Source organism: Marmota marmota, unplaced genomic scaffold (genome assembly GCF_001458135.2).
Source record: "Marmota marmota marmota unplaced genomic scaffold, marMar, whole genome shotgun sequence".
Lineage (NCBI taxonomy): Eukaryota > Metazoa > Chordata > Mammalia > Rodentia > Sciuridae > Marmota > Marmota marmota.
In genome coordinates this window covers 885,486-910,760 of record NW_026000052.1, presented here as the reverse complement: position 1 = coordinate 910,760, position 25,275 = coordinate 885,486, and the positions used below count along the sequence as shown (strand labels likewise).

The 25,275-nt window shown below is 58.9% G+C and overlaps 5 protein-coding genes across 8 annotated transcripts in view; 4 read left to right on the top strand and 1 right to left on the bottom strand.

The window, feature by feature from the left end:
* Tubb4b (tubulin beta 4B class IVb) overlaps positions 1–19,612 on the top strand; it is a 23,009-nt gene extending 3,397 nt beyond the window's left edge. Inside the window, exons 2-5 of the mRNA XM_015505809.2 lie at positions 17,235–17,343; positions 17,662–17,770; positions 17,841–17,951; positions 18,403–19,612. Coding sequence (XP_015361295.1) covers positions 17,287–17,343; positions 17,662–17,770; positions 17,841–17,951; positions 18,403–19,463 — 1,338 coding nt within the window. The 5' untranslated portion in view covers positions 17,235–17,286 and the 3' untranslated portion in view covers positions 19,464–19,612. The remainder of the gene's footprint in view (positions 1–17,234; positions 17,344–17,661; positions 17,771–17,840; positions 17,952–18,402) is intronic.
* On the top strand, positions 1,449–3,526 carry Cysrt1 (cysteine rich tail 1). Its single transcript, XM_015505813.2, has 2 exons — positions 1,449–2,487; positions 2,848–3,526. Exon 2 carries the CDS (start codon positions 2,856–2,858, stop codon positions 3,273–3,275), a length of 420 nt encoding a protein of 139 aa, XP_015361299.1. The 5' UTR covers positions 1,449–2,487; positions 2,848–2,855; the 3' UTR covers positions 3,276–3,526.
* Rnf224 (ring finger protein 224) lies at positions 4,969–7,482 on the top strand. 2 transcript variants are annotated; one of them, XM_015505646.2, is made up of 2 exons: positions 4,969–5,285; positions 5,586–7,482. In XM_015505646.2, exon 2 carries the CDS (start codon positions 5,587–5,589, stop codon positions 6,112–6,114), a length of 528 nt encoding a protein of 175 aa, XP_015361132.1. In that variant the 5' UTR covers positions 4,969–5,285; position 5,586; the 3' UTR covers positions 6,115–7,482. The 2 variants fall into 2 exon arrangements, with proteins under 2 accessions (XP_015361132.1, XP_048669229.1); XM_048813272.1 differs by having other exon boundaries at positions 5,564–7,482.
* Positions 8,386–13,285, top strand: Slc34a3 (solute carrier family 34 member 3). 3 transcript variants are annotated; one of them, XM_015505812.2, is made up of 12 exons: positions 8,386–8,503; positions 8,751–8,837; positions 9,254–9,382; positions 9,462–9,605; positions 9,680–9,791; positions 9,874–10,069; positions 10,263–10,352; positions 10,493–10,571; positions 10,988–11,155; positions 11,237–11,353; positions 11,423–11,547; positions 12,665–13,285. In XM_015505812.2, the coding sequence occupies exons 1-12, from the start codon at positions 8,419–8,421 to the stop codon at positions 13,127–13,129; spliced, it is 1,797 nt and encodes a 598-aa protein (XP_015361298.1). In that variant the 5' UTR covers positions 8,386–8,418; the 3' UTR covers positions 13,130–13,285. The 3 variants fall into 3 exon arrangements, with proteins under 3 accessions (XP_015361298.1, XP_048669219.1, XP_048669220.1); XM_048813262.1 differs by having other exon boundaries at positions 8,446–8,503; positions 9,874–10,159; XM_048813263.1 differs by having other exon boundaries at positions 8,446–8,503; positions 9,847–10,069.
* Positions 19,488–25,275, bottom strand: Fam166a (family with sequence similarity 166 member A). The gene is made up of 7 exons (XM_015505811.2): positions 24,272–25,275; positions 21,603–21,817; positions 21,258–21,514; positions 21,041–21,167; positions 20,635–20,729; positions 20,036–20,153; positions 19,488–19,690 (listed from the first exon to the last, which is right to left on the bottom strand). Exons 1-7 carry the CDS (start codon positions 24,325–24,327, stop codon positions 19,605–19,607), a joined length of 954 nt encoding a protein of 317 aa, XP_015361297.1. The 5' UTR covers positions 24,328–25,275; the 3' UTR covers positions 19,488–19,604.

The following is a 25,275-nucleotide window of genomic DNA, read 5'->3' as shown; positions in this document are numbered from 1 at the left end:
GGGGTCCGCGGGGCGGGGCCAGTCTCTCGGCCGCCCCTCGATCGGTTCCAGGCCCGGCGCCGCTCCTGGGGTCGCCCTCCCCTGTAAGCTGCGTATGGGTCAGGACCCCCATTTTGCCTCCCAATCCGTCCCTCCCCTGCTGGCTGACCCTGGGTCCTGGCAACCCCCCACCCCCAACTCTGGAAGGAAAATCCTCTTTTTTCCTTGACATTTTGAGGTCTCACAATGCCCCAAGTGGGGAGGAGAGAGGACCCCAGAGGGGTTTCTAGGAAAGCTGGGTCCCACCCACCGCCCCACCTTGTGCCTGCCCTCGCGTGATCCCCAGGAGTATGGTCTCTGCTTGTCCTTCCACTCGGCCCCCCGTGGAAATGCCTCGTGTTCTGCTCATCCGCACACCCACGCGCGCCCAGTCCTGGATGGCTCAGAGAGGGATGTGACTTCAGGAGGGATGAGCATGGGGAGGTCAAGCAGATACCACAAGAGTGGACCAAGGGGGTTCGGGGGTCAGGAGACTTGGAGGAGTGGTGGACAGATGGGTGGGGTGAAGTATGCGGAAGGTTGAAGATGGCTGGATAGTTGGACAGTTCACGTGTTGGGTGGAGAGAGCAGCCCACGGAGGACACTCACCTGCCCAGGATGGGAGTGGCCCTCCTGGCATCCCATCAGGTCAGAACGAAGGCACGCCCGTCATCACTCGTTGTGTGCTAACCTGACCCCACCCAGCAGAGAGGCCCCATTCCTTTCTGTTTTCTCCTCAGCAGGGTTCCCTGTCCATTGGCTACAGTCTCTCCCCACCCGTGGGGAGCCCTCACGTGAGGAGAGGACCCCCGGGTGACTCTCCTGCTGGATGACCCCTGCTGGTAACTGCAGGGCTGGGGATCGAGAGCGTCAGGGCCTCCGGAGTGCCATCCCTCGCCCTGCAAGGCCACCATGTAGCACGCTGCCACTTCAGTGACCAGGCTCTGTGCCTGACACTAGACAGCCAGGCCTCCTTCAGGGCCACAGCCTCTCTCCTCTCTACAGGCCAGACCAAGGGAACGGTGTCCCTGTGGAGCAACACGGGGCCGCCTTGTGGCTCTGCGGGACTCATTCCACCGAGCAGACGTGAGAGGTGTGCAAGTGAGCAGGAGTGCATCTGAAGGGGCGGCATTATGGGGCCTACCATGACGGTGGGGCAACTGAGGTGCTGCGGCCAGAAGGCCTAGAGCCCACCCTCGGCTGCAGGATCTGTGCACTGACCTGCGGGCTCGCCAGTCCCGCACGTGAGGAGGCACCCGGCCGTCGACTCCACCCCTTGCTTGAGGCCCCGCCCAGTAGAGCGTGGCCCCGCCCCGTAAAGATTCAGGCCCACCCCGTCCCGCCCTTCCGGGAGGCCCAAGCCAAATATCTAAGCTTCCGAACCGGGTCTTTTGAGAAACCCTGAAGCGCTGAGGCTTCTGGGGGAATAGTCTCCACTGAGCGCCCCACCCCGGATCGCGCATGCGCCAGACTCCGCCTTGTCGCTAGGGGCGGGGTCTGAGAGAGCGATGGGCGGGGCCTCCGACGCCTTCGCAGTGTGTTCCCGTTTTCTGCCTCCGAAGCCGGAGTTCCCAGGCCCAGTTCACCACACGTTCTGGTTAGCCAGAAGTCGTGTCCGGACTGATTTGACCGCCTCGCGCAGGCCATCCCGTCACCCTGGTCATCGGGCCACCTCCCATTTGGTCCCTGTGCTTCCCCGGCGGGAGTTCTGCAGGTGCAGGGTCTAGGGGAGCCCACCAGTGCCCAGCCGGCCCCCGAGAGCTTGCACCTGTTGTCACCCCCACGACCCTGCGTGACTGCTAAAGACCAGGGAGCCGAAGCTGCGGAGTTGGGAAGGGGCCAGGGCCAGAGATGGGGCACTGGGGGCAGGTTGGCCCAGCCCACCAACCGGAGGGAAAGTGTAGTTGGGGAAGTGAGCTGAAAACACTGTTACTTGTGTCTGAAGTCCGTGTGGTCAATTGCAAGCTAAGTAAGGTTTACCTACCAAGTTGTGTCAAACGTTTATTGTTAACTAGAAAAGTGGAAAATCCCCAAGTAGCTGGTGTAGGCTAGGGAGGAACTCAGCCCCAGCTGGGGCACTGATGGATTCAAACAAGGTTTGGGGACCCCAGACCACTGGCAGGCCCTAAGATCTGAGGGCTGATCCCACTTCCTCTGTGGGGCCATGACCCCAGGTTTTCCTTGGTGAGACATCGAGGGTGCAGAGCATGCCCTGGATGCATCCTGCCTGAGTCACCCCAGGTTGGCGGTGCCCCTCAGAGCCCAAACCTTGGCCACACCTATCTGAGAATGAGGGGTGGGCGGGCTGCTGTGTTCCAGTTGCTGGGGCCTCTAGGGATCTCGGGAGCCCCATCTTTGAGCTCCACCCCAGGGCCCCACCCCTCCCGAGGAGGGAAAAGGGAGCTGCCAGGCTGCGCTCACAGGCTCTAGGAGGACTGGGAGGACAGACTGCCACCACTGGCCCTGCAGGTGAGTTCTGGCTGTGGGTTCTGATCTGTTCTCAGGGTACCCAGGAGAGCCCCTGCCCTTCCTGGGCCAACCCAGCTGTGTCTCCTAGCTTCCCCAACCCCATTTCCAGCTTCATCCCAGGGGCAGGGCCAGAATACTTTGGGGGTGGCAGCTGGAGACTCTGGCCTTCACTGTTGGTAAGCTCACACCCGGGCTCACCTCTGTGAAATGTGGGCCTTGCATATGCTGAGGGCTCTGTGCCCGTGAACACTGATGCCTTGGGGATGCAGGCCCTGACTAGGCAGGCCTCTCCTGGGCTGCAGCTCTCAGGCAACTGTCCTCCTCTTGACCTGATGTCTGCATCTCTGCTTACTCCTACAGCCTGTGCCATGGACCCTCACGAGATGGTGGTCAAGAACCCCTATGCCCATATCAGCATCCCCCGGGCTCACCTGCGGCCTGACCTGGGGCAGCAGTTAGAAGAGGGTCCCTCATCCACATCCTCAGAGACGCAGCCTCTGCCAGAGGTGACCTGCACCCCAGAGCCAGCCTGTCTCCTGCAGCCCACCAAAGGCCCAGGACCCAAAGGGGCCAAGGGGACTGCTCCTGACCAGAGCCAGCAGGCCTGGAAGCAGCCGTGCAACCCCTATGGCAGTGGACAGCGCCCAGGAGGACTGACCTATGCCGGTCTGCCACCCGTGGGGCGTGGGGATGACATTGCCCACCACTGCTGTTGCTGCCCCTGCTGCTCCTGCTGCCACTGCCCACGATTCTGTCGCTGTCACAGCTGCTGCTGTGTGGTCTCATAGCTACCCACCCCATCGGGGCTGTGGGCCTAGGCCTCTGCTCAGCAGCCAAGGCAGTGCTGGACATTAGGGGCGGCCATGTCTTGGGCATCTCTAATTTCTGCCCCTGGACAATGGGCATTTGCCCACCAGGAAGACTACCAGCTCAGACTGGGCCCTTTGGAACAGAGTCCTGGACACTGGCTGTGTTGATGGTGATAGGGACACCCTGATGCTTCCAACAAGGCCCTGGCAATAAAGCAGTGTGAGCTCTGTGCCAGCAACCCCTCCTTTGCGGCTGGCTCCTTTGGGAGGGGTCCCAGGCTAGACAACAGCATCTTCCCACATGCAGACACTATGCACACACAGCCTCCCCAGCAGGCTCCCGGCCTCCAGGGGATGGCCAGGCTACTTTGCACTCCCTGCCTGAGCCTAAAACCCTGAGCAGGATCAATCCCAAGTCACATGGCAAAAGGATGCCATGCATGGTTCTTGGGGTGGGGGATCCCCAAGAAAGGCAGAAAGATCAGGTTGGTAGGATGGTGGAGGGAGGAGCAGGTGCGGGGCACTCAGGACAGCAAAGCCCAGGAGTCAGGATGGAGCCCTGCCCCCTGTGAGTCACCTCCCAGTCTGAGCCAGGTGGTTTTTCTGGTTTCCCACAAAACATGGAATTCCTGCACATCCAGATCCGTGCTTCTTGCCTGCTGTCCCACACCAGGCTGGGCTTCTTGAAGGCAAGGCAGGGAGGGGGCTGGGTGGAGGAGGGGCCATGGTGCCAGCTCCCCTGTCTGTCATCGCAGGGTGCCTATCCACATGTAAGGACTAGATGCCAGGGCAGGGAGTGCATGAGAACTCCCCCTATGGGCATCCTGACATTTCTGGGGCAGGGCAGAGACATGGCACCACATGGAGGTGGCAGTTGAGCTGGCCTCACAAGACAGACGGGTCCTCTGTGGCCAGCCCTCCCCTGCCACAAAAGGACAGGCAAGGCAGGTGTGTTGTGTGTGGAGGTCTCTGGGCGTGAGCGGACAGGTCATTACTCTACCTCTGTGCTGGGTTCCTTGTCCCTGCTCCATGGCTGGCCCCCACCCAGGCAGGGGAACCTGTCTGACCAGTCCTGGAGGCAGACTGCCAAGGTGGTGGGCAGGAGGAAGAAGAGCACTTCTGCCCTTGGACTTCCTCCCAGTGGGGCTGAGTGGTCCTTGGGACTCTGCTAGTCTGTTCCAACCCTACTGGGTGCCCCCAACTCTGTTGTGCCTGTGGTCTTTGTCACGGGGCACCTCACCACACCTTCCAGAACCAAAGCTTCCTGGGCTGGCCTGGAGGCCACAGTCCGGCAGAGGCCAGCTGGGAATGTTGGAGGGGGTCTGAGATGGTCCCTGTGTAAGGGGAACTGCCACACATGGTGTGTGAGTGCCACCTTGTGGCCTAAAGGGCTGGCCGCTGCTTATGACTGGAACATCACAGACCCAGCCTGGCAGGCACTGGGGTGAAGGACGTGCACCCCTGAGGGAGGCTGCAGGGAAGCCAGGACATTCGGGCTCTGAGTTAGCAAGGTGCTGGGCAACCTTCCTGGAGAAGGTGACATGAGCTGGGGACTGAAGAGGGACTTGTCCCAGCCTGAGGCCAGAAAGCTGTGTGGTGAGGAGAGTTTGTGTGAGCAGGGAGGGTGTGGGAGAAAAAGGGTGAGAGTGGGGGACATGGGGAGGGTGAGAGGTGAGGAGGGGGAGTTTTGAGGAAGAACTGCAGAGGCCAGGTCTGCTGGGGTTTATGGCAGACAGGAAGGGAGTGGTGTGAAGGGGAGGGGTCAGCCTGCCTCCTGCGAGTGGGTGTGCCTCAGATCCAGTTGCAGGTGCTTGGTGGCTGAAAGGGGAGCCCACTGCTGCTGCAGCCACCAGCTGCCTCCTGCCGCCTTGCCCATGCTAGGGCCAGTAATGCGAGCCCAGGGAGGGAGTCCCAGGGTGCCCTGGGTCCTCACACTGTTTCTCTGGCCACCCACTGGCTGGGCATAGCTGCCCAGTGGAGCTGAAACAGGTAAGCGCCTCTAGGGCTGAAGCAGCCTGGGCAGGGTGGGCCAGGGTTGCACAGGAAGGCCATGGGTGGAAAGGGAAAGGATGCTGACCAGCCAGTGGCCACAAAAAACCAGAGAGCACACCCGGCCCTAGTGTCTGATCGCCTGAGGGCTGCTACCCACCCTAGAAGTGCAGCCCTGTGGCCAGCCCCCAAGCTCTTGGTCCTAGCACCCCACCTGTGCCAGATGGTCACAGACACAGGTGGATGTGAGCTGTGACCTGTGTCACGGCCCCTGCCAGCTTCCCTGCACATCTCTCCTAGGATGCTGCAGCCTAAGACCCCCCAAGCCCTTGAGGAGGGGACAGGCCCTGGGACCCTGCGGGACGACTGTGTCATCTGCTACTCAGCCTATGACCTCTCTGGGCACCTGCCCCGCCGCCTCTACTGTGGCCACACCTTCTGCCAGGCATGTGATCGGCAGCTGGACACCCTGGCCCACGAGCAGCACTGGATCCCCTGTCCACAGTGCCGCCAGCGCACACCCACACCCCGTGGAGGGGTGGCCATGCTGGACCTCGACCTGGCCGCCTTCCTGGCAGTCAAGGCTGAGCAGGAGCCACCGAGAATGGAGCGCCGACCCCCTGCGCCCCTCAAAGGCAGCGCCCCCGTCACTCAGCAGCCAGCTGGGCTTTGCCCCGCCACGGGCCCCCAGCCTCGCCTTCCCCAGCCCAGAGGCTGCTGCTGGGGCTGCGGCAGCCTGTGCTGGAGCCCCCAGGGCAGCCCTGAGGTCTGGGCTCCTTCCCACTGCTGTGGGGGGCACTGCTGCCCAAGCCTGCACTGGAACCGCTGAATACATGCGGTCCACTCACAGCTTGGTGACAGGGCATCCTGGGTACAGCCTCACATGGCACAGCACGATGCTGCCACCCCAACTGTGATGCCCTCAGGTCACAGCCTAAGGTTGGGGACTATTGGCCATAGTGCTGCAGACTCCACAGGAAGCTGGTGACCTCCCACCAACCTGGCCAGATTCCTTGTGTGCCCAGATGGCTGCCGCTGAGGCACCTGCAAGCCAGCCCAAGCTTGGACTCACCCAGAGGTGGTTCCTAAGCGGCTCTGGGCCGCGGGTGTTCCTGAATGGATGTGGGCCTCCCTCTCTTGCACATGGTCCGAGGTGTGAGCCAGGAGCGGAGGGCAGGGCCATCTCCTCCATCCCTGACCTGCACAGGAGCCCTGTGAATTTGTCTTTCAACAACGTTCACTGAGCTCTACCACGTGTCAGGCACTGTTCTGGGAGGGTCTCCACAGCACACAGCCACCAAACACGGTGACAGGCATCAAGGAGAATGCTGTGGGCAGGGCCAGCTCTGAGTCTCAGGTCACCCAGCCCAGCTGGCCACAGACCCTTTACAGGGGTCAGAGGCTGTGGACACTGATGACCCCCCAAGACAGAGCTGTAACAGCCTTATCCCCATAGCAAGGAGCTGTCATTCAGGAGAACTGGGGGGCTCCCCTTGGCAGTGTGGGACAGAATAGGGAGGAAAGAGAATTTGCTGAGTGGACAGAGGCCTCTTTCTTCCCTGGGGCAAAGTCCCCTATGCTCCTGGTGGTGGGGATGGGCATGAGCATGGCAGGGTGCTGGAGCCAGTAGGGCTTATGGGGAAAGAGCCAGCCCACATGCCAGGGGCAGCAAGGAGCCTAACCCCAAGAAAGGGCATCCCACAAGTTATAGGTCAGGCCATCAGCTGGGGAGCAATGTTCAAATGGGGGGATCAGGGAGTCAACTGGGCAGTATGGCCTGGGATGGGCTCTGCCCTCCTCCCTCCCTCTCTGCAGATGGAGCCACCATGCCCTGGACCCCACTACTGGCCATCACTAGGGCTAGCCTGCTGAGAGCCTGGCCAGGCCCCACCCTGCCCTGAACCAGGATCCAAACCCTGGCCAGTTGCCTCTCCAGGCCACCTGAGGAAGCCTGTCCTCCCTGCACACCTACAGCAAAGGGCTTCCTTCTACCTTCTGTCAGGGCAGGGATGACCAGGATAAGGTCCACAGAGCACCAGCAGCCTGCCCTGCGTGGTAAAGTGTCCTTTAGTCACACAGACACCTATGGAGGACCTCCAGGGTCCAGCCCTGCAATGCCCCTGACCTAAAATGGGGCCCATCTTTGGGAGGCACCCCACTCCAAGAGAGCTTGGCTGGGGACTCAGAGCTCCTAGCTCCAGGGAGACCAGGGCCTGGGCAAGGCCCCTGGGCCTTGGAGCCAGGCAGGGTCTCCCCTCGGGGGCCTCAGCTCCTGGGTAAACATTAATGGGGCTCGGCACACAGCAGGTCATGTGCGCACCCAGCGGATCTTTGACCTGCAGCTGCTCCTGCTGGCTCCTCCCCACAGGTGCCCCTCAACACGCACACAGGTAGGAGCCCCTAGAACCAGGTCCCGCCAAGGATATGGAGGCCTGGTGACTGCCAGGCCCAGGGCTTGGGCCCCAACCTGGGCCCCCAGGATCTAAGGCAAGTGAGGCCATCTTAGGACAGAAAGGAGGGGTGACACAAAGGACCCCCAGACCTGAGTTCAGGGGTCTGGGAGGGAGTCAGGGTAGAGGGCTCAGACAGGCAGTTCCAGGCCCAGCAGACAACAGATGCAGGAGCTGTGGGGAGAAGAGCCTTGTGTGGGCCGGGGTGTCCAGGACCCTTGCTCTACTCCTCATCCTGGGGGGTGGAGCCCTTATCAAGTGGAGATGTCACCGTTTGGTATCAAATGCCAAAGTCTACGCTGGGACCATCACAGTGTCCCCAATGACACCTGATAGGAGAGGTCTCAGGGTTCCCTACCTCCTGCACACTTCTCGCCGGCAGGCACCCAGAGCCCAGCCAAGCCGTCTTCCAGCTGGGACCAGTGGGGAGCTGGGGAGCCGGGGCCCTCTTGACTCTGCAGCCCCAAACTGGACTAGGCTATCGTGGCAGCGGCCTGAGGTCACTACAGCTGCCCCCCTGTGAGGTGCGGGAGGGGTGGTGGTGAGGGGCAGCAGCCAAGGCCTCGGGTTGGAGGACCTAAATTCAGCTGATTGGCATGTGGGGTGGCAGGGGAAGAGACATCTCTCACTGTCTTCCCCAGCAGATCTGAGTTTGGGCCTTGGTCTCTCCCTGCCCCAAATCCATGCCGAATTCCCTCGCTGGTGACCAGGTTCCCCCCCCAACTCTGGACGCGGTTGACCTGGTGGACTGGAGTCTGAGAAATGCAGGTACCGGGAGCCTCAGGGAACACCCATGTCCAACAGCACACCCTGAACAGGGGAGGGAATCTGGCTGACCACCTGAACCTGAAGAGCCATGGGGGTTACTGACCACTCTGGTCAGAGCCAGAGCCCCAGTCCTCACCTTTTCCTGCTACGACCCCAAGCCCCTTATGCCCCAAGCCCCTTATGCCCAGTCCCTCCCCTTGCCTGTCCTTTTTTGTCCCCTTCCTGGGGACTCGACTCCATTCTACAGGAAACTCCAGTTGTGTTTCAGTCTTAGACGAGGGGACCAAGGACCCATCGGCCCTTCCTCAGCTGAAGGACACTGGCCAGCTGAAAGGTAGGCCTCTGGTACTGGGGGTAGCAGGTAGCAGACCCTTTACTCCCCAGATCTGTGAAGAGAGAACAGGGCAACTCTTGCCTGCATAGGTCCCATGGAAATTCGCTGCCCCTCAGCTCAGCTGCCTTCCCTGCCCTGAGGTGAAGGGCCACGCTGCCCACCTTCCCTCCTCTTCCTCCCTGCTGGTGATCACACTTCCAGGAACTACTAGGGTGTGGGCTTGGCCACCCTGCCAAGGAACAGGAGTGGGGACCCTAAGAGGAATAAAAGGGGCCTGTTCCATGGGACAGAAGGGGTCCCTGGACTCTACCTGAGAGGTGACAGAGAAGACAGCTCCATCCTTGGAGGACACAGAAGAAAGGGAGGTGGGGGCAGAGTGCGGGCTGGCTGAGGACAGTGCTGCCCTGTGTTCCCAGGGCTCAGGATGGCCAGCAGACTGCGCCACATGGGCATCAGCTTCCTGAAGGCCTGTGGGCTCCTGGGCAGCCTCTATTTCTTTATCTGCTCTCTGGACATCCTTAGCTCTGCCTTCCAGCTACTGGGCAGTAAGTGACCAGATGGGCAGTTGGGGCTGGGGCAGGCTGTCAGCCCTCTGTAACTTCAATGAAACTCTTTTGGACACAGGCAAAATGGCAGGAGACATCTTCAAGGAGAGTGTGGTGCTGTCCAACCCTGTGGCTGGACTGGTCATAGGTGTGTTGGTCACAGTCCTAGTACAGAGCTCCAGCACATCCTCCTCCATTGTGGTCAGCATGGTGTCATCCAAGTGTGAGTGTACCCCCCTTATCCATAGTGGTGGGGGTAGTGGGGCAGGTGGGGTGGCTGACACGGTGTCCCCACAGTGCTGACCGTCCAGGTGTCTGTGCCCATCATCATGGGCGTCAATGTTGGCACATCCATCACCAGCACCCTGGTCTCAATGGCACAGTCTGGGGACCGGGACGAATTTCGCAGGTGAGTCAGGGCTGGGGGGCGGGGCGGGGCAGGGGCTGCAGCCGCCGTAGCCCAGTCTCCCAACAGCCCCCTGTGGGTATAGGGCCTTCAGTGGCTCAGCAGTGCACGGGATCTTCAACTGGCTCACGGTGCTTGTCCTACTGCCGCTGGAGAGTGCCACCGCCATGCTGGAGAGGCTGAGTGAGCTGGTCCTGGGTGCTGCCAGCCTGCAGCCGGGGGGGCAGGCCCCTGACATCCTCAAGGCACTGACACAGCCTCTCACACACCTCATTGTGCAGGTGAGAATGGCCATATCCTCAGGACGCCCGTGGGCCTGGCCACTGAAGGGAAGGAGGTGGAGGCCCTGCCCTGGACAGGGGCCAAGCAAGGTCTGAGCCTGCTCCAGCTGAGGGAGAGGGGAAGGCATAAGTAGGCAGAGCAGGACTAGCCCTGTGGACTTCTGAATACAAATCACAACCCCTCTGTCCCCAGCTGGACAGCAATGTGATTGCAGGCAGTGCTACTGGCAATACTACCAACAGCAGCCTCATTAAGCGGTGGTGTGGCATCAGGGCAGAGATGGTGAGGTGCCCCTGATCCCAGTCCTTCATTTGACCTCTGATCCACCAAATCACCCCACCCACTCTGACCCTTGAGCCCTCTGATCTCCTCTGCTCATTGAACCTGTCCTGAGTTCTGTCTCCTGCCCCCCTGTTCCCCAGACGGAGGGTAGCAGCAACCAATGTGGAGCCTTTGGTCCCTGCACTGAGAACAACACAGTCCCTGAGGACAGGCTGCCCTGTGAGCCCCCTCCTCAGTCCCCCATCCTCCCCCACNCCCCAGGATCTAAGGCAAGTGAGGCCATCTTAGGACAGAAAGGAGGGGTGACACAAAGGACCCCCAGACCTGAGTTCAGGGGTCTGGGAGGGAGTCAGGGTAGAGGGCTCAGACAGGCAGTTCCAGGCCCAGCAGACAACAGATGCAGGAGCTGTGGGGAGAAGAGCCTTGTGTGGGCCGGGGTGTCCAGGACCCTTGCTCTACTCCTCATCCTGGGGGGTGGAGCCCTTATCAAGTGGAGATGTCACCGTTTGGTATCAAATGCCAAAGTCTACGCTGGGACCATCACAGTGTCCCCAATGACACCTGATAGGAGAGGTCTCAGGGTTCCCTACCTCCCACCCGGCTGGCTGGGGCCAAGCTCACTGCTCCTCCCCCAGGCCAGCACCTGTTTGCGCACTCCACGCTCACAGACCTGGCGGTGGGCTGCATCCTGCTGGCGGGCTCCCTGCTGGTGCTGTGCCTCTGCCTGGTCCTCATCGTCAAGCTGCTCAACTCCCTGCTGCAAGGCCGCATAGCCCAGGCTGTGAGGAGTGTCATCAACGCAGGTGGGGGGGCGTCCCGTCCCCGGGATCTGGGACCTGAGAGCAGGGCAGGGACAAGCCCGTGACCCAGCTGCCCACCCCCAGACTTCCCCTTCCCCTTTGGCTGGCTCAGCGGTTACCTGGCAATCCTCGTGGGCGCTGGCCTGACCTTCCTGCTCCAGAGCAGCAGCGTCTTCACTGCCGCCATCGTGCCACTCATGGGTGAGCCCAGGAGGTAGTGGGTCTTGGGGGGCTCAGGATGGGGCCTTGTGGTGACCTCCCCTTCCCCAGGTGTTGGGGTGATCAGCCTGGACCGGGCATACCCCCTCTTCCTGGGCTCCAACATCGGCACCACCACCACGGCCCTGCTGGCTGCCTTGGCCAGCCCTGCTGACATGCTGCTCTTTGCTGTCCAGGTACCACCCTCAGCCCCTTCCCTGCCTGAGGTCCCTTCCTACTCCCAGCCACAGCCCAAGTTCTCCCTGAATTCCTGGAGCTCCACCCACAAGCCTTGGCCCCTCCTTGGGCCCCTCACACCCTCCAGGTCTCAGGGCCCTAGTCCCTGCTCTTCCTCCTGAGACCTGTCCTTTCTAGCTGCTTTCCCAGCATGGCCTGGGGCTTTACCTATACCCTCCACCCCTTTCTCTTAGCACCGCCCCGGGTTCCCCTGTGTGGCCCCTGCTCCTCTACCATCTACCCTGTGGTCTGCACTATGTGCCCTGGAGATATACCCTGGCCTTGGGGGGCTCCAAGCCTCTGTGCCACACTCCCAAAATGCCTTCCTGTGAACCCCTGCTCCCCCATGTACCAGTCCCCTAAACCCAACAGGTGGGCCCCTGGACAATGACCTGCCTTCCCAGCCGCCATCTTGCAGAGGCCCCATCCACCTGTGCTGGGCACTCCATGCCACCTGTGCCTGGCCATGGTTCTGTCTACAGGGTGCCTCCCACCAACTCTGAGCCCCCCAGCTCTGCACCCTGCTCCCAGACTACAGTGCTGCTAACTCTCTAAAGCACCCTGTCTCTGGCCCACTGCCCTGATTGGAGCATCCTGGGTGCCTGGACAGGCTCAACTCCTGAAACCCTGGCAGGAAGAGATGACTAGGCTTTGCCCGACTCCAGCCTGTGCCCAGTCTCTGCCCCAGCTGTCCACTCAGCCCTCCCAGTGCAGGGCCCTGCTCTACCCCCTTCCAGATGCCTGCCCGACTGCACCCCTCCTGGAGAGGTTGTGTGTTCCCTGCTGGTGTGGCTCTGGGCCTGCTCGCAGGTCATGCCTTGATATTGGCAGGGATGCAGTTACCCCACAGGGGCTGACCCAGATATGTGCAGGAGGGTTTTACAGTAGGAACGTGCCCACACCTGGTCAGAACCTGCTCTCCCAGGTGGTCCATCTCAGCCTCTGAGCAGGATGCCACAGACAACCTTCAGACTTGGGCCCTTTCTGCAGAATGGGAGGGCCAGGAGTTCTAAGAGCCCAGGTGACCCCCTATTACATGGCCCAGGCTTCTAACCCTCCTGCCATTTTGCCCTCCAGGTTGCCCTCATTCACTTCCTTTTCAATCTGGCCGGCATACTGCTGTGGTACTTGGTGCCCATCCTGCGGCTGCCCATCCCATTGGCCAAGCGCTTTGGAGACTTGACTGCTCGCTACCGCTGGGTGGCCATTGTGTATCTGCTCCTCACCTTCCTTCTGCTGCCCCTGGCAGCCTTTGGGCTCTCCCTGGCAGGGAGCATGGTGCTGGCTGCAGTCGGGGGTCCCCTGGTGGGGCTGGTGCTCCTTGTCATCCTGGTTAATGTTCTGCAGCAGCGACGCCCATCTTGGCTGCCGCGTTGCCTGCGGTCTTGGGCCTGGCTGCCCCTCTGGCTCCATTCCCTGGAACCCTGGGACCGCCTGATGACTCACTGTTGCCCTGGTAGAGCTTGTGGCCCCTCTCAGACTACTGCCAAAGAGGCTCACTGCTATGATAACCCTGAGATCCTGGCTTCCCAGCAGTTGTAAGGGGTGGGCACCACAGCAGACCACCCCAGCCCTACTGGCCTCAGGGTCCCGCAATTGAGAGCGAGCTTGCCAGGCACCCCTGGGGGAGGGGTGTGGCGCAGACTCCTGAGTCTCCGCAGCCCCTTCTTTGAAAATAAATGAGCCTGTTACCCAGGAGTAGTAGTCTTCTCCCCCAGGAGAAGCAGCGCCAATGCTGCCCCTAGCGGACATCAGGGGCTGGGGCGGAGGTGACCCGCCGCGTCCTAAGCTGCCGCTGGTTTCTCTCCGTGGCCCAAGGAAACAGTGGGTTTGCAGGGGCAGGCTTCCCTCGCGAACTCCCGGGAGTTGGACCGGCTGGCGGCCTTGCGCGCTGCAGGAGAGCCCAGCAAGTAGGGCGGCCGGCCTCCCTCTGCGCCGCCTGGGGTGCTCGGAAGGAAGGCGGCCGGGCACTGGACGTCGCGTTGGAGAAGGGGGTTGAGGGAGCTGCGAAGAGGACCAAGTTGTCCTCGAGGCACCACCCCCCGCCCCCGGGTTCGGGTCCTTGCTGGGGAGACGGATGCGGAGCCCCAGGCGGTGCTTAAGAGGGCCAGGGTTTCGCTAGGACGCCAGGGGGCGCCCCTCGGCCCGCGGGAACCTGCTCCACCTGCGCAACCGCCGCCGGAAGGCCGATGAGAGAAGGCGAGGCCGAGCCACTGTTCCCCACACCGGGTTACAGGGGAGGGGACGGGCGCCCCGGAGGGCAGGGGAGCCCCGGGAGGCGATGCGGGTGCTGGCTGGGTGTTCCGTCTTCCCCCATGCACCCCCACTGTGAGGTCTGGTTTCCACACTGGAAGGCTTGTCTGCCTGGATACCTCCCGCAGCCTGCAGCCCTGGGCTGCCTGCACCCACCCCAATCCCACCACCCCCACACTACCATCAAGGAAAGCAAGATTCGGTCACCTCATTATTCAGTCACCAAGTTGTGTGTGTAGGGGGAGGTGAGAGCAGGAGCTGACCCCAGCCAGGAATACCAGTTTGCCCATCTGCCACTCACATCCTCCTCGCCCAGAACCTTTCTTCCCAGCCCCCTCTGGGGTTTGCCTAACTAGACTAGTAGGCTACGGGATGTGGCTATCAGCAAGATGAGGCCCCGGCCAGGGCCATTTCTTGCCTGTGGACCTGTCCTTTTACCCTTTGATTCCCTTAGTGCTCCCCATGGCTCCCCAGGCCCTCTCTGACCCCTTAACCCTGGTGTCCTCTAGGTCCTCCCCCAACCCCCCAGCCTCCTAGGCCTGGGTTTCACTAAAGAAGATGACTGCTTGTTCTGGAAACCCAAAAACGTGCAGGAATGGGCTCGAGCAAGACAGAACAGCCCTCACCATGGCTAGCTCATGCATCCAGCTTTGACTCCCCCACCCTGTGACTGTAGGACCCTCCTGCTGACGTAGCATCAGGTCCCTCTGAGATCCCTGGGCCTGACTGGCTCCCCAGGGAGACCCATTTGGGGAGGCATGCCTTCTCGTGGAGAGGGGAAGGAAGCATCCTGGGCACCTCTCCTTGAGACAGAGGAGGCCTCCCATAAAGGCTGACCACAGGGTTCTTTAAGGCCACGAGGACTGTCTGCCTGCTGCCCCTGCCTGGCGGTAATGCAGCCTCCCACTGGGACCATGGCCACCAGTAAACAGAGCCTTCCTTGTGGACGCCTCCAACAGCTGCAAGCTGGAAAGGGAGGGCAGGTGCTTAGTGCTCCCGCCACCCATCCCACCCTGCTTCCCTGCTCTTCTGTCCCTCTCTGGTGTGCATCCTGCCTGGCCACAGGCCCAGAATCAGGCCCTCCTGGCCCATTCTGTCCTCCTCTCCCCCACAGGGGCAGCAGCACACTTGGTTCAGAGTGGGAACCTGCATCGCCTCTCCCCATCAGCTCTGCAGTCACTGTCCTTGTTGAGCTCAGGCCCAATAGGCCACAGGGAGTCTTTTGCTATCTTTTATTCTTTTCTTCTCTCTCTCTCGCTTTCTCTGTCTTTTGGTACTGGATATTGAAACTAAGGGCACTTTACCACTGAGCTACATCCCCAGCCCTTTTTGAGAAAGGTTCTCACTAAGTTGCTTGGGGGCTCACTAAATTGCTGAGGCTGGTCTTAAACTTGTGATCCTCCTATCTGATCCTCCTGAGCTGCTGGGATTACAGGCCTGAGCCACATGCCTGGCTTCTTTTGCTGTCTTATCCCCAGCTAAAGTCCACCTCACAAGGGCAACATGAGGAACAAGGCAAACAGCTTCGTGCCAGGAAGAGTTCTGACTCATGCAGGCAGGTGGCACAACCTATATTCCATGACCTGTTAAATAGAGTGCCATGCTGACCTCCCACCACTGTGGGCACCGGTCAAGAAAGCAAGAGCTTTTTCTAGTGAGAATGGGCCCTCAGTCTACAGACTGGGAGTGGGGTGGCTTTAACAGGATGCCAGAATTCTGGGGACTCAAACATCTTGAAGGGAAAACTGCAGGGTTGTGTTCATTTGGGGGAAAACTGGAGCTTCTCCCTCCTTGACCATTTGTAACAACTCACCACAGGGTTTAAAAGGACTCCCTATCTACTGCCCAGGCAGTTAAGCTACTCTGTATGGCCCTAAGCCAACTCAGGGGATGCTAAGGGCACTGGGAGGACCCTAGGATGCCTGGCAATGACCCTGCATACCCCACATGCCATTGCAGGACTCCAGCCCTTCTGAAGAATGGGTCTTATTTCAGTGGTCAACAGGAGCCAGCCCCCTCTCTGGACCAGTCTGTCCAGAAGGGAGCTCATCCCCCAGGCCCTGCTGGGACAGTTTGGCATTGATGCTGACTCACCCTCTGGGTTCAGTTGGCAAACTGGCAAACGTGGGCAACAGAATGCCCCTCATACCCCAAGAGCTACAGATCACGGGTCAGGGGTGGGGGAGGGGATGAAAATGCTGATGTCGCTACGTAGGCTCAGGAGGCTGCTTGTTTGACAATATTTCAGTCATTGGATACCAAAACAACACTGTGGTATTGCACATCAGGTGATGAGGAAAGGGTGCATTTCCTCTACGTAGATAAATAAGAAGTAGAAATTGCCCCCAACACCTTCCTGTTGGTAGACAAAGGGTAAAAAGTTCACCCGGAAGGCCAGATCCAGCGATGCCCACAGGCCAAGCAAGGGCAGACACCTACGGTGTAATTCATCCCTTTTAAAACGTTACAAAAACATAACTCAAATACACTGCTTTTAAAGTGCTTGATGGTGCAACCACATGTAGTTTAACTGTTTTTCCTTTATACGTTTTGTTTTCCCTCTGAAGTACAAACAGAGACAAGGCCAGGCATGCCAGGCCCTGCAGTCTCCACGCAGCTCCGCGATCCTGGGCCGCGGCTCCAAGGCGACGGGCGCCGGGCCAGCACCGTCTCCACAACACTGCGCACCGCCGCAGAGGCGGCCGGGGCGGAGTCCCTGCTCGGCCGGGGAGGACCCAGCCGCGCCGCCGGACACCAAGCCCGCTTCTAATTTAGCCGTTCACAGCTCGCACCCCGAGCTAGGCTTGGAGACTCCCCAGGACAGGGCCGGTTCCGCCTCTATCGAGCTCGCCAGGGCCCAGGTGTATCGCTGGCTGCCCGCCGGGCCCCGGTGCTGCGTCGCTCTGCCGCTTCCGTCCTCGAGAAGGCGCACTGTCGGGCTCCAACCCAAGTCCAGCCTACACCGCCCGCTCAGAGGCCCCTAGTCAGGCCGGAAACCCGCGCCCGGCTCCCCGCGCCCCCGCCCCCACGCGTCCCGCTGCATTGCGGCGGTTACCAGGACGCCAACCCAGCGCAGCCAATAGCGCCAGCGCGTCGGCGAGCTTCCGAGAGTCAGCCAATGGGAGGACAAATCAATCATTTGAAACACCCAATGGACTAGACACTGTTGAGCCCGGTAAGGGGGAATTGTGATAGGGAGGTCCGCAGCCGCTCTTGACCAATAACAAGTGGGCGTCGTTGGGAAGGCAGCCCGTAGGCCGCACGATTGATGGTGATATAACCAACCAAGTGAGCCCGCTTGCCGGCCTCGTTCTGGGGGCCCAATCCAGGGTTGGTAGAGGCGGGCGCGATGGGTATATAAGCACTGGCGGAGCGTCGGTTGTAGCACTCTGCGCGTCTGCTCTTCCGCTTTTTCAGTTCCTCTTGCTTCCCGCGCAGCCGCCACCATGAGGGAAATCGTGCACCTGCAAGCCGGGCAGTGCGGCAACCAGATCGGCGCCAAGGTGGGGGTCCGGGATACTGCGGACCTGTCTGGGCGAGCCCTGGGGGAGGGAGGTCAGCCGGCCGACCGGGGAAGATGGCGGCACCGCTGGCCGGGCGGCGCCCCGCATTGCGGCCCAAGCGCCCGCGTGGGACCGGGCCCGTACCTGGGCGGCTAGCGGGGATGGGGGTGGACTCGGAGGCTCTGTGGGCCTGGCGACGGGGCGCGCAGGCGGGGGAGGGGAGGGCCTGCCGCACCCATCCGGGGCGGGGCCGCTTCCCGGCGCACCGGCCGCCGTGACTCAGCCTGCGCCTGCCCGGCCTGCCCTCATCGATTGCAGTTCTGGGAGGTGATCAGCGACGAGCATGGCATCGATCCTACCGGCACGTACCACGGGGACAGCGATCTGCAGTTGGAGCGCATCAATGTGTACTACAACGAGGCCACCGGTGAGACCCCCGCCCCAGTCCCTCTTGCGACCCCGCGGGCCTCCCCTCGCTGACCCTCTTCTTCCGCCAGGTGGCAAGTACGTGCCCCGCGCTGTGCTCGTGGACCTGGAGCCTGGCACCATGGATTCGGTGCGCTCGGGCCCTTTTGGGCAGATCTTCAGGCCAGACAACTTCGTTTTCGGTAAATAAGGGTGGGGGCTGGGCACGGCTTGCTAACCTGGGCCGCTCAAAGGTTAAGGGGCTGCCCCAAGGACACCGCTGCTGGAATTACATAGCTGGGGCCCCCTGGACACCTCTTGCCCTCTGAGTCACTCAGTCTCTGCCTAAAGCCGCTTTGGAGGCAGGCCCAGCTGTCTGCCTTCCGGCAAGGAGGGGTAGATGTAATCTCCATACCATGTTAGCTGTGTGGCTGCCCTTGGGAATTGGCCAGGGTTTCCCACTGAGGGTTTTATTAAACTGCCTCAACTTTGACGCCTGATTTAATTTTTTGGTGGTACGGGCTGCTGTGGTATTACTTGGGTTCGTTTTCCTTATCTCCAGGGCATAATCTCACCATGTCATTTGGTATGTGTGTTGGAGACCAGTGGTGATCACATACTTAGCAAGTATGATAACTTGTTCTCTTTTTATAGGTCAGAGTGGTGCTGGGAACAACTGGGCCAAGGGGCACTACACAGAAGGCGCGGAGCTGGTGGACTCTGTGCTGGATGTTGTGAGGAAGGAGGCAGAGAGCTGTGACTGCCTGCAGGGTTTCCAGCTGACCCACTCCTTGGGTGGGGGGACTGGTTCTGGGATGGGTACCCTCCTCATCAGCAAGATCCGGGAAGAGTACCCAGACAGGATCATGAACACATTCAGTGTGGTGCCCTCCCCTAAAGTGTCGGACACAGTGGTTGAGCCCTACAATGCCACTCTCTCAGTCCACCAGCTTGTAGAAAATACAGACGAAACCTATTGCATTGATAACGAAGCCCTCTATGACATTTGCTTCAGAACCCTAAAGCTGACCACACCTACTTATGGTGACCTTAACCACCTGGTGTCTGCCACCATGAGTGGGGTCACCACCTGCCTGCGCTTTCCAGGACAGCTTAATGCTGACCTTAGGAAGCTGGCTGTGAACATGGTGCCCTTTCCCCGCCTGCACTTTTTCATGCCTGGCTTTGCCCCCCTGACCAGCAGGGGCAGCCAGCAGTACCGTGCCCTGACGGTGCCTGAGCTCACCCAGCAGATGTTTGATGCCAAGAACATGATGGCCGCCTGCGACCCCCGCCATGGCCGCTACCTAACAGTGGCTGCTGTGTTCAGGGGCCGCATGTCCATGAAGGAGGTGGATGAACAGATGCTTAATGTCCAGAACAAGAACAGCAGCTATTTTGTGGAGTGGATCCCCAACAATGTGAAAACAGCTGTCTGTGACATTCCGCCCCGGGGGCTAAAAATGTCTGCCACCTTCATTGGCAACAGCACCGCCATCCAGGAGCTGTTCAAGCGCATCTCGGAGCAGTTCACTGCCATGTTCCGGCGCAAGGCCTTCCTGCACTGGTACACAGGTGAGGGCATGGACGAGATGGAGTTCACTGAAGCCGAGAGCAATATGAATGACCTGGTGTCTGAGTACCAGCAGTACCAGGACGCCACGGCGGAGGAGGAGGGCGAGTTTGAGGAGGAGGCTGAGGAGGAGGTGGCCTAGAGCTGTCTGTCACGGGTAAAGTGAGGAAGCAGTGTGGACTCTTTATTCATTCAGCTGTTCTGCAGGCCATATCTCACTGTGCACTTGCTGTCCTTCTGTCCTAACATCACATGCTGTACAGACATCACCATTAAAGCATTTTCAGTGTGCGGTTCGCCTCTCCAGTTCCTTCCGGTAGGCCTTGCGGGTGCTGTTGCCAAAGGTCAGCGCGTAGTTGTCCTGCATGTCTGTGAGGGAGCAAGACTGTAGTTGGCTTAGGCTTGCCAAGGGCTTGGGGCAGGTCTGCACATGGCTCCTGCAGGGCTCACTTGGCCCGTCCTGTCCAGGGAACCAGAGGACCAGGGTAATCCTATGCCAGCTGACCTCTGTCCAGAAATTCAGCAGGGCTGGTGAACCCCTTACAGGCTTAGGATGGTGGGACAACATGGCCAGACAGCAGGACTGCATCAACAATGAAGGACCAAGGCCCCATGGGGCCTCCCAACCCCATCATCACCGCCACCCCCCACCCCTGCCACACCCAAGGACAGGATCAGGGAAGTGAGCAGTAGATTCTTGGGAGCAGTACTCACGAGGGATGAAGCCCATATAGAACGGCATCAGGCCCTGGCTGTTGTAGATGGTGGTGTTTGGCCAGTGGTTCTTGGGCAACCTCTCACCCAAAGAACAGACTGGATTTCTGAACAGGAACTGGGCAGACAAAACAGGTGCTGACAAACCCTGCCTCCACTACCCACCTTGGAAGCAAAAGGCTGGCTGGTGGGACATGTTACCAGGAGGGATTTACCACTGAGCTCCATCTTCAGCCCTTATAATTTTGAGACAGGGTCTTGCTGAATTACCCAAGCTGGCCTTGAATTTGCAATCCTGCTGCTGGGACTACAGGGAAGGGCTACCATATCCCAGGACTAGTTCTCAGAAAAGGGTGATGGTGCTCATAGGTCTTCCTGTTTCCCTAGCCCTTGTCAAAATATGTGACAGACCCAGACCTTGTTAGGATGGGGGCCTCTGAGCCAGGTAGAACCCTTCCCCAGGCCTCTCTGGAAGCCTGGCTTTGTGATCCCTTCAGGAGGGGCTGCTGAGGGGGAGTGCAGGCCTAGCTTGGGTGCGGGTGGGGCACCTGGGAGGGGCACCTGGGAGGGGCCTGGATGGTGGTCTCCTGGTCTCCTACCTGGTTCTTGTCGAACTCGTCCATAGCCTGTGTGACTCCATCGCGGTAATTAACACCCATCACCCAAGTGAACCGTGGTATGAAGCCAGCATAGCCTGGGGGTGGGCTGCTGTCAGGGTCCCACCCAGGTCCCCTTGGTTTTCCTCTGGGTATACCCAGTTGCCCCCAGGGGTGTGAGGGAAGCTGGTCAATCTTTCCTAAACATTAGTGACTGTCTTGAGGGTGTAGGCAGGTCAGGGAGCACCTCCTGGGAGCAGCTGGGCTCAAAGAAATAGCTGAGGCAGGACAGGTTGGCCTGTTTAGGGAGTATGGAAGGTGGAGGGCAGGAGCCTCAGTCCCTCACCCCCTCCATCTCACCTGGACCCCTGTGATCTAGTGAGGGACCAGCCCAGGCCCTAGCACCCACCTGAGATAGCCTTGCGTTGGATCAGGTTGGGGTGGTCCAACTGGGGTAGCCGCTGGAACCTGCCTACATCTAGAGTCTCCTGCCTGTGGGGTGGGGGCAGGTACTCGTCCCTCCTGCAGTGGTACAGCTGGAAGGGGGAAGGGGCAAATCACCACCCAGCTCCCACCTGGGTCTGGGGGCCGGGGTGCGAGTCCAATGCCAGCATGTCTCCAGTCACCTGGGACTGCCCTGGAACCTCAGGGACAGGGGCAGCGGTCTTCCACGCATCTTCTCCATATGCCAGCAGCAGGCCTGGGTGTCCCAACTGTCCAGAGTACCCCTTCCTGCCAGGTGGGCATGGGGGGTAGGGAGGGTAGGGCATGAAACCTGCCGGCAGCAGAACCTGTCTGGATATGTTCTCTGGAGACCCTTGTGCACCCACCTCCTGGGGTGGGAGCTGGCCCAGGATCTCAAAGTTCTTGTATGGCTTCAGACCTGTACAGACATGGCAGCTAGTAAGCCACATGGACAGGAAGGTGGGCACAGGAAGGGGCAGGGCAGGGAGCAGGGGCCAGCAGCTCACCAGTGTAGTGGGGGATATAGGGCTCATTCAGGTCCCTGCAGGGGATGAAGGGGGGTTTAGACTTGCTGAAGTCCTCAATGAATCTGGGCTTGGATATAGGGGAGAGAACAGAGCAGGGGCTCTTCTGCACGCTGGGATCTGTGAGCAGCTGTGCTGTGGTGCGCCCATAGGTGTTCCCCACTTGGTAACGCAGCTGTGGATAGAAGCCGGCATAGCTGCAGAGGAAAAAGGAGGCAGGGCTGGTTGGCAAGGGAAGATCCCTGGGCAAGGTTCTTGCAATCAGGATGCAGATAGATCCAGCCTGCCTGCTACTCAGCAGCTTCCTGACCTGCAGCAGGTTACCTGACCTCACCTGTGAAATGGGGGTGGTGGGATAGGTCTGGTGGCTCACGCCTATAATTCCAACAGCTTAGGAGGCTGAGGCAGGAGGATTGTTGAGTTCAAAACCAACCTCAGCAAGGCGCTGAGCAACTCAGTGAGACCCTGTCTTTAAATAAAATATAAAATAGGGCTGGGATGTGGCTCAGTGGTTGAGTGCCCCTGAGTTCAATCCCCAGTACCAAAATAAATAAATAAATAAATAATAAAAGTGGGTTGTGGGAGCTGTGTTCTGGTGCTCTTAAGCTCAAATGGTGAGAATGTGTCTGGCCCAGAGCTGAGATTTGCTGTCATCACTGCCATCAGATTGTCTTCTAGCCTATTCCCTACCATCTTCCACCCCCTCTCTGATCCTAGTGTCAAAGACAAGGGAATTGGAGAGCTTCATCTTGCAGGAGCAAGTTCAGGGATGGTGACTTGTCCCAGCACAGAGCCCAGGCAGAAGGAAGTCCATTATACCCCAGCTGGTCCCCGCACAAAGTTATGGCCAGGACTTTGAAGGGGAAAAGTCCTTTAGCCTCAGGGGGAATCTAGGTGCTCAGTCCTGCCAGAGGCCTGTGTGATAACCCAAGGAGTGATTTTTTTTTTCCCCCTGAGACAGGGTTTCACTATGCTGCCCAGGATGGCCTTGAACTGGCTCAAGTGACCCCCCCACCCTCAGCTTTACAAATAGCTGGGACTATAGGCAAACACCATCATCTTGGTTGAATTAGCTTTACTCCTCCTTTTTTTAAAAAATTTTTGTAGTTGTAGATGGACAACATGCCTTTATTGTATTTGTTTATTTGTATTGGTGCTGAGGATCGAGCCCAGTGCCCCACATGTGCTAGGCAAGGGCTCTACCACTGAGCCCCAGCCCCAGCCCTTCTTTACCCTCCCCTTCTGTGGGGCTGGGGATGAACCCAGAGCTTCAATTGTCAAGCATGCTAGGTGCACCCCTGGCATGCTTGTACCCCATGTCTTTTTAGAAGCTGCCAAGGTTAACACAGGCCAAGTGGTTGAAAAGGTGGCAAGGCCAGTGTATGCCTCTGTGCCAGCTGCCTTACCTGCCCCAGCAGTGACCATTGTTAAGAGGTGGCCCAGGCCCCTTAGTCTCTCCCCTAGGTGTGCATCTGTGTGCATGTGCATGGGTGTGTGTATTCCAGAGAGGGCTGCTTGATTTTTACTACTTTGTGGTGCCGGGGATGGAATCCAGGGCCTCATGCATGCTAGGCAAGCCTCTGCTGCTGAGCCCCAGCCCAGCCCTTTGTTTTATTTTGAGCTAGGATCTTGCTAAGTTGTCAAGTGGATGGCCTGGGATGTGCCATCCTTCTGCCTCAGTCTTTGAATAGCTGAGAGTATAGGTGTGCACCACTGTGCCTGGCGAAAGGATTTTTATTTTTATATTTTGGGTACAGGGGATTGAACCTGGTGGGCTTCTACCATTGAGTTACATACATCCCCAGTCTTCATTTATTTACTTATTTGTACTGGGGATTGAACCCTCAGGGTTGCTTTACTACTGAACTAAATCCTCAGCCTTTTTCTTCTTTAAGACAGGGTCTCACTAAGTCTAAATTTAGGGCTAAGTTGCTGAGGTTGGTCTTCAACTTATGATCCTCCTGCCTCAGCCTCCCAATTTGTTGGGATCACATTGCACCACCACACCTGGCTCCTTTTATAGTTTTTGAGACAAAATCTTGATAAACTGCTGAGGGTCTCACTGAGTTGCTGAGGCTGACCTTGAACTTGGGATCCTCCTGCCTCAGCCTCCCAAGTCTCAGGGATTATAGGCTAGGATTTTTATTTTTGACTTGAGGAGGTTACCTAATGAGGCAAATTGGCTCAGGCTTATCTCATCTCTAAATCGGGAGCTTTATGGAGGAGCGTCTGGCACTTACTTAGCCAATCTCTACCAGCTGTTTGGTTGCCCCAGATTCTGCTCCTGATGGACATGCTGGCCACCTGGTATGGCATTCGGGACCAAGGCCAGCAGGGAAGGGTGAGGCCTGAGCCCTCCTCCTCAGCCCCACCCAGAGCTTTCCTGCCCCAGTGTTCTTCAGCCCTCTGGCTGGGCCTCAGTCCTGGCTCCCTGGTCACCCTGGTCTGTCTTTTTTCTTTTTTGTGGTGCTAGGGATTGAACCCAGAGCCTGTGCGTGCGAAGCAAGCACTCTACCAACTGAGCTATACCCCTAGCCCCACCCTGGTCTTTGGTCCCTGCAACGTTGACTTTCAACACCCTGGAGGCCATGCCCTGCTGCTGCATCCTGCTCTGACCCCAGCCTCCCTCTGGAGCTTGAGGTAGTTCTTACCCAGGGATGTAGTGAGGTTCTGGTGTGAAGAGGTTGTGTTTCTGGGTAGCTGTCATTTTGCCTCAACTCTGCCCTTGCTGGCTCAGCTCCTTCTGCATCTGGCTCTCTTCCCTGAGAGGAGTCCAGTCACCTGGCAACCATTGTGAAGGGGCCAGCACTGTTGGGCTCCCACTTGGTCAGGCCACCTGTTAACCCTGTGAGTGCTCCCAGGCACCAGTCTAGGAAGCTGTATTGGCAAGGCAGGGGGTCTTGCAAAGACTCCTCCTACTTCAGTGCTCTGAAAACAGACTGGGAGGGGACTGGACTCTGGCAACCCCAAAGGGACCTCCCCTCCAGGTCACCTGCCCCCACCTTAGGGTTTTTTTTTTTTTTTTTTAAACCCCAGTCCTTCTCCCTGAGGAGGTCAGCTTTGAGTCTGGGGGTCCCACCTGGACAGCTGTGTGGGGCTGTCTTTGGATTCTTTCTGCTGGAGCTGCACATTATTTTCCACTTTGAACAAATCCTGATTTTTTAAAAATTAGGTACAGGAAGAACTTTCTAACCATCATATAGAAAAAAATTAGTAGTATCCCCTCTGTCAAAAAATAGCACAAACAATATAACAAGCCACACTACAAACTGGAAAATATGCACCCTGAGTGATCTACCCCCAAGGTTACAGTACAAACATACTGTGAACATGTCCAGAAAAGCCCAGTCAACAACCGAGTGCCAGAGTGTAGCAGAGAAGTCCACCGAATCAAGTAAATGCTGATCAAATGCTGAGAAGGCAGCATCTAAGCCTCACTGCTAGGAGACACCTTCTGGAGTACAATTGGCTAATACAGGTCAAGCTGGAACAAGACCCTGCAAGCTACCCTGAGGAAGTGCTCTGACCGCTCAGCCAGAGGTGTGTGCATTGCCATTCATCACCTAAGCGGCAACACAGGGCTTCCCCAGCACACTACACAGCACACGATCACGGTTATGTTCTCAAAGTACACACAACACGGAAGGCAGCCCAC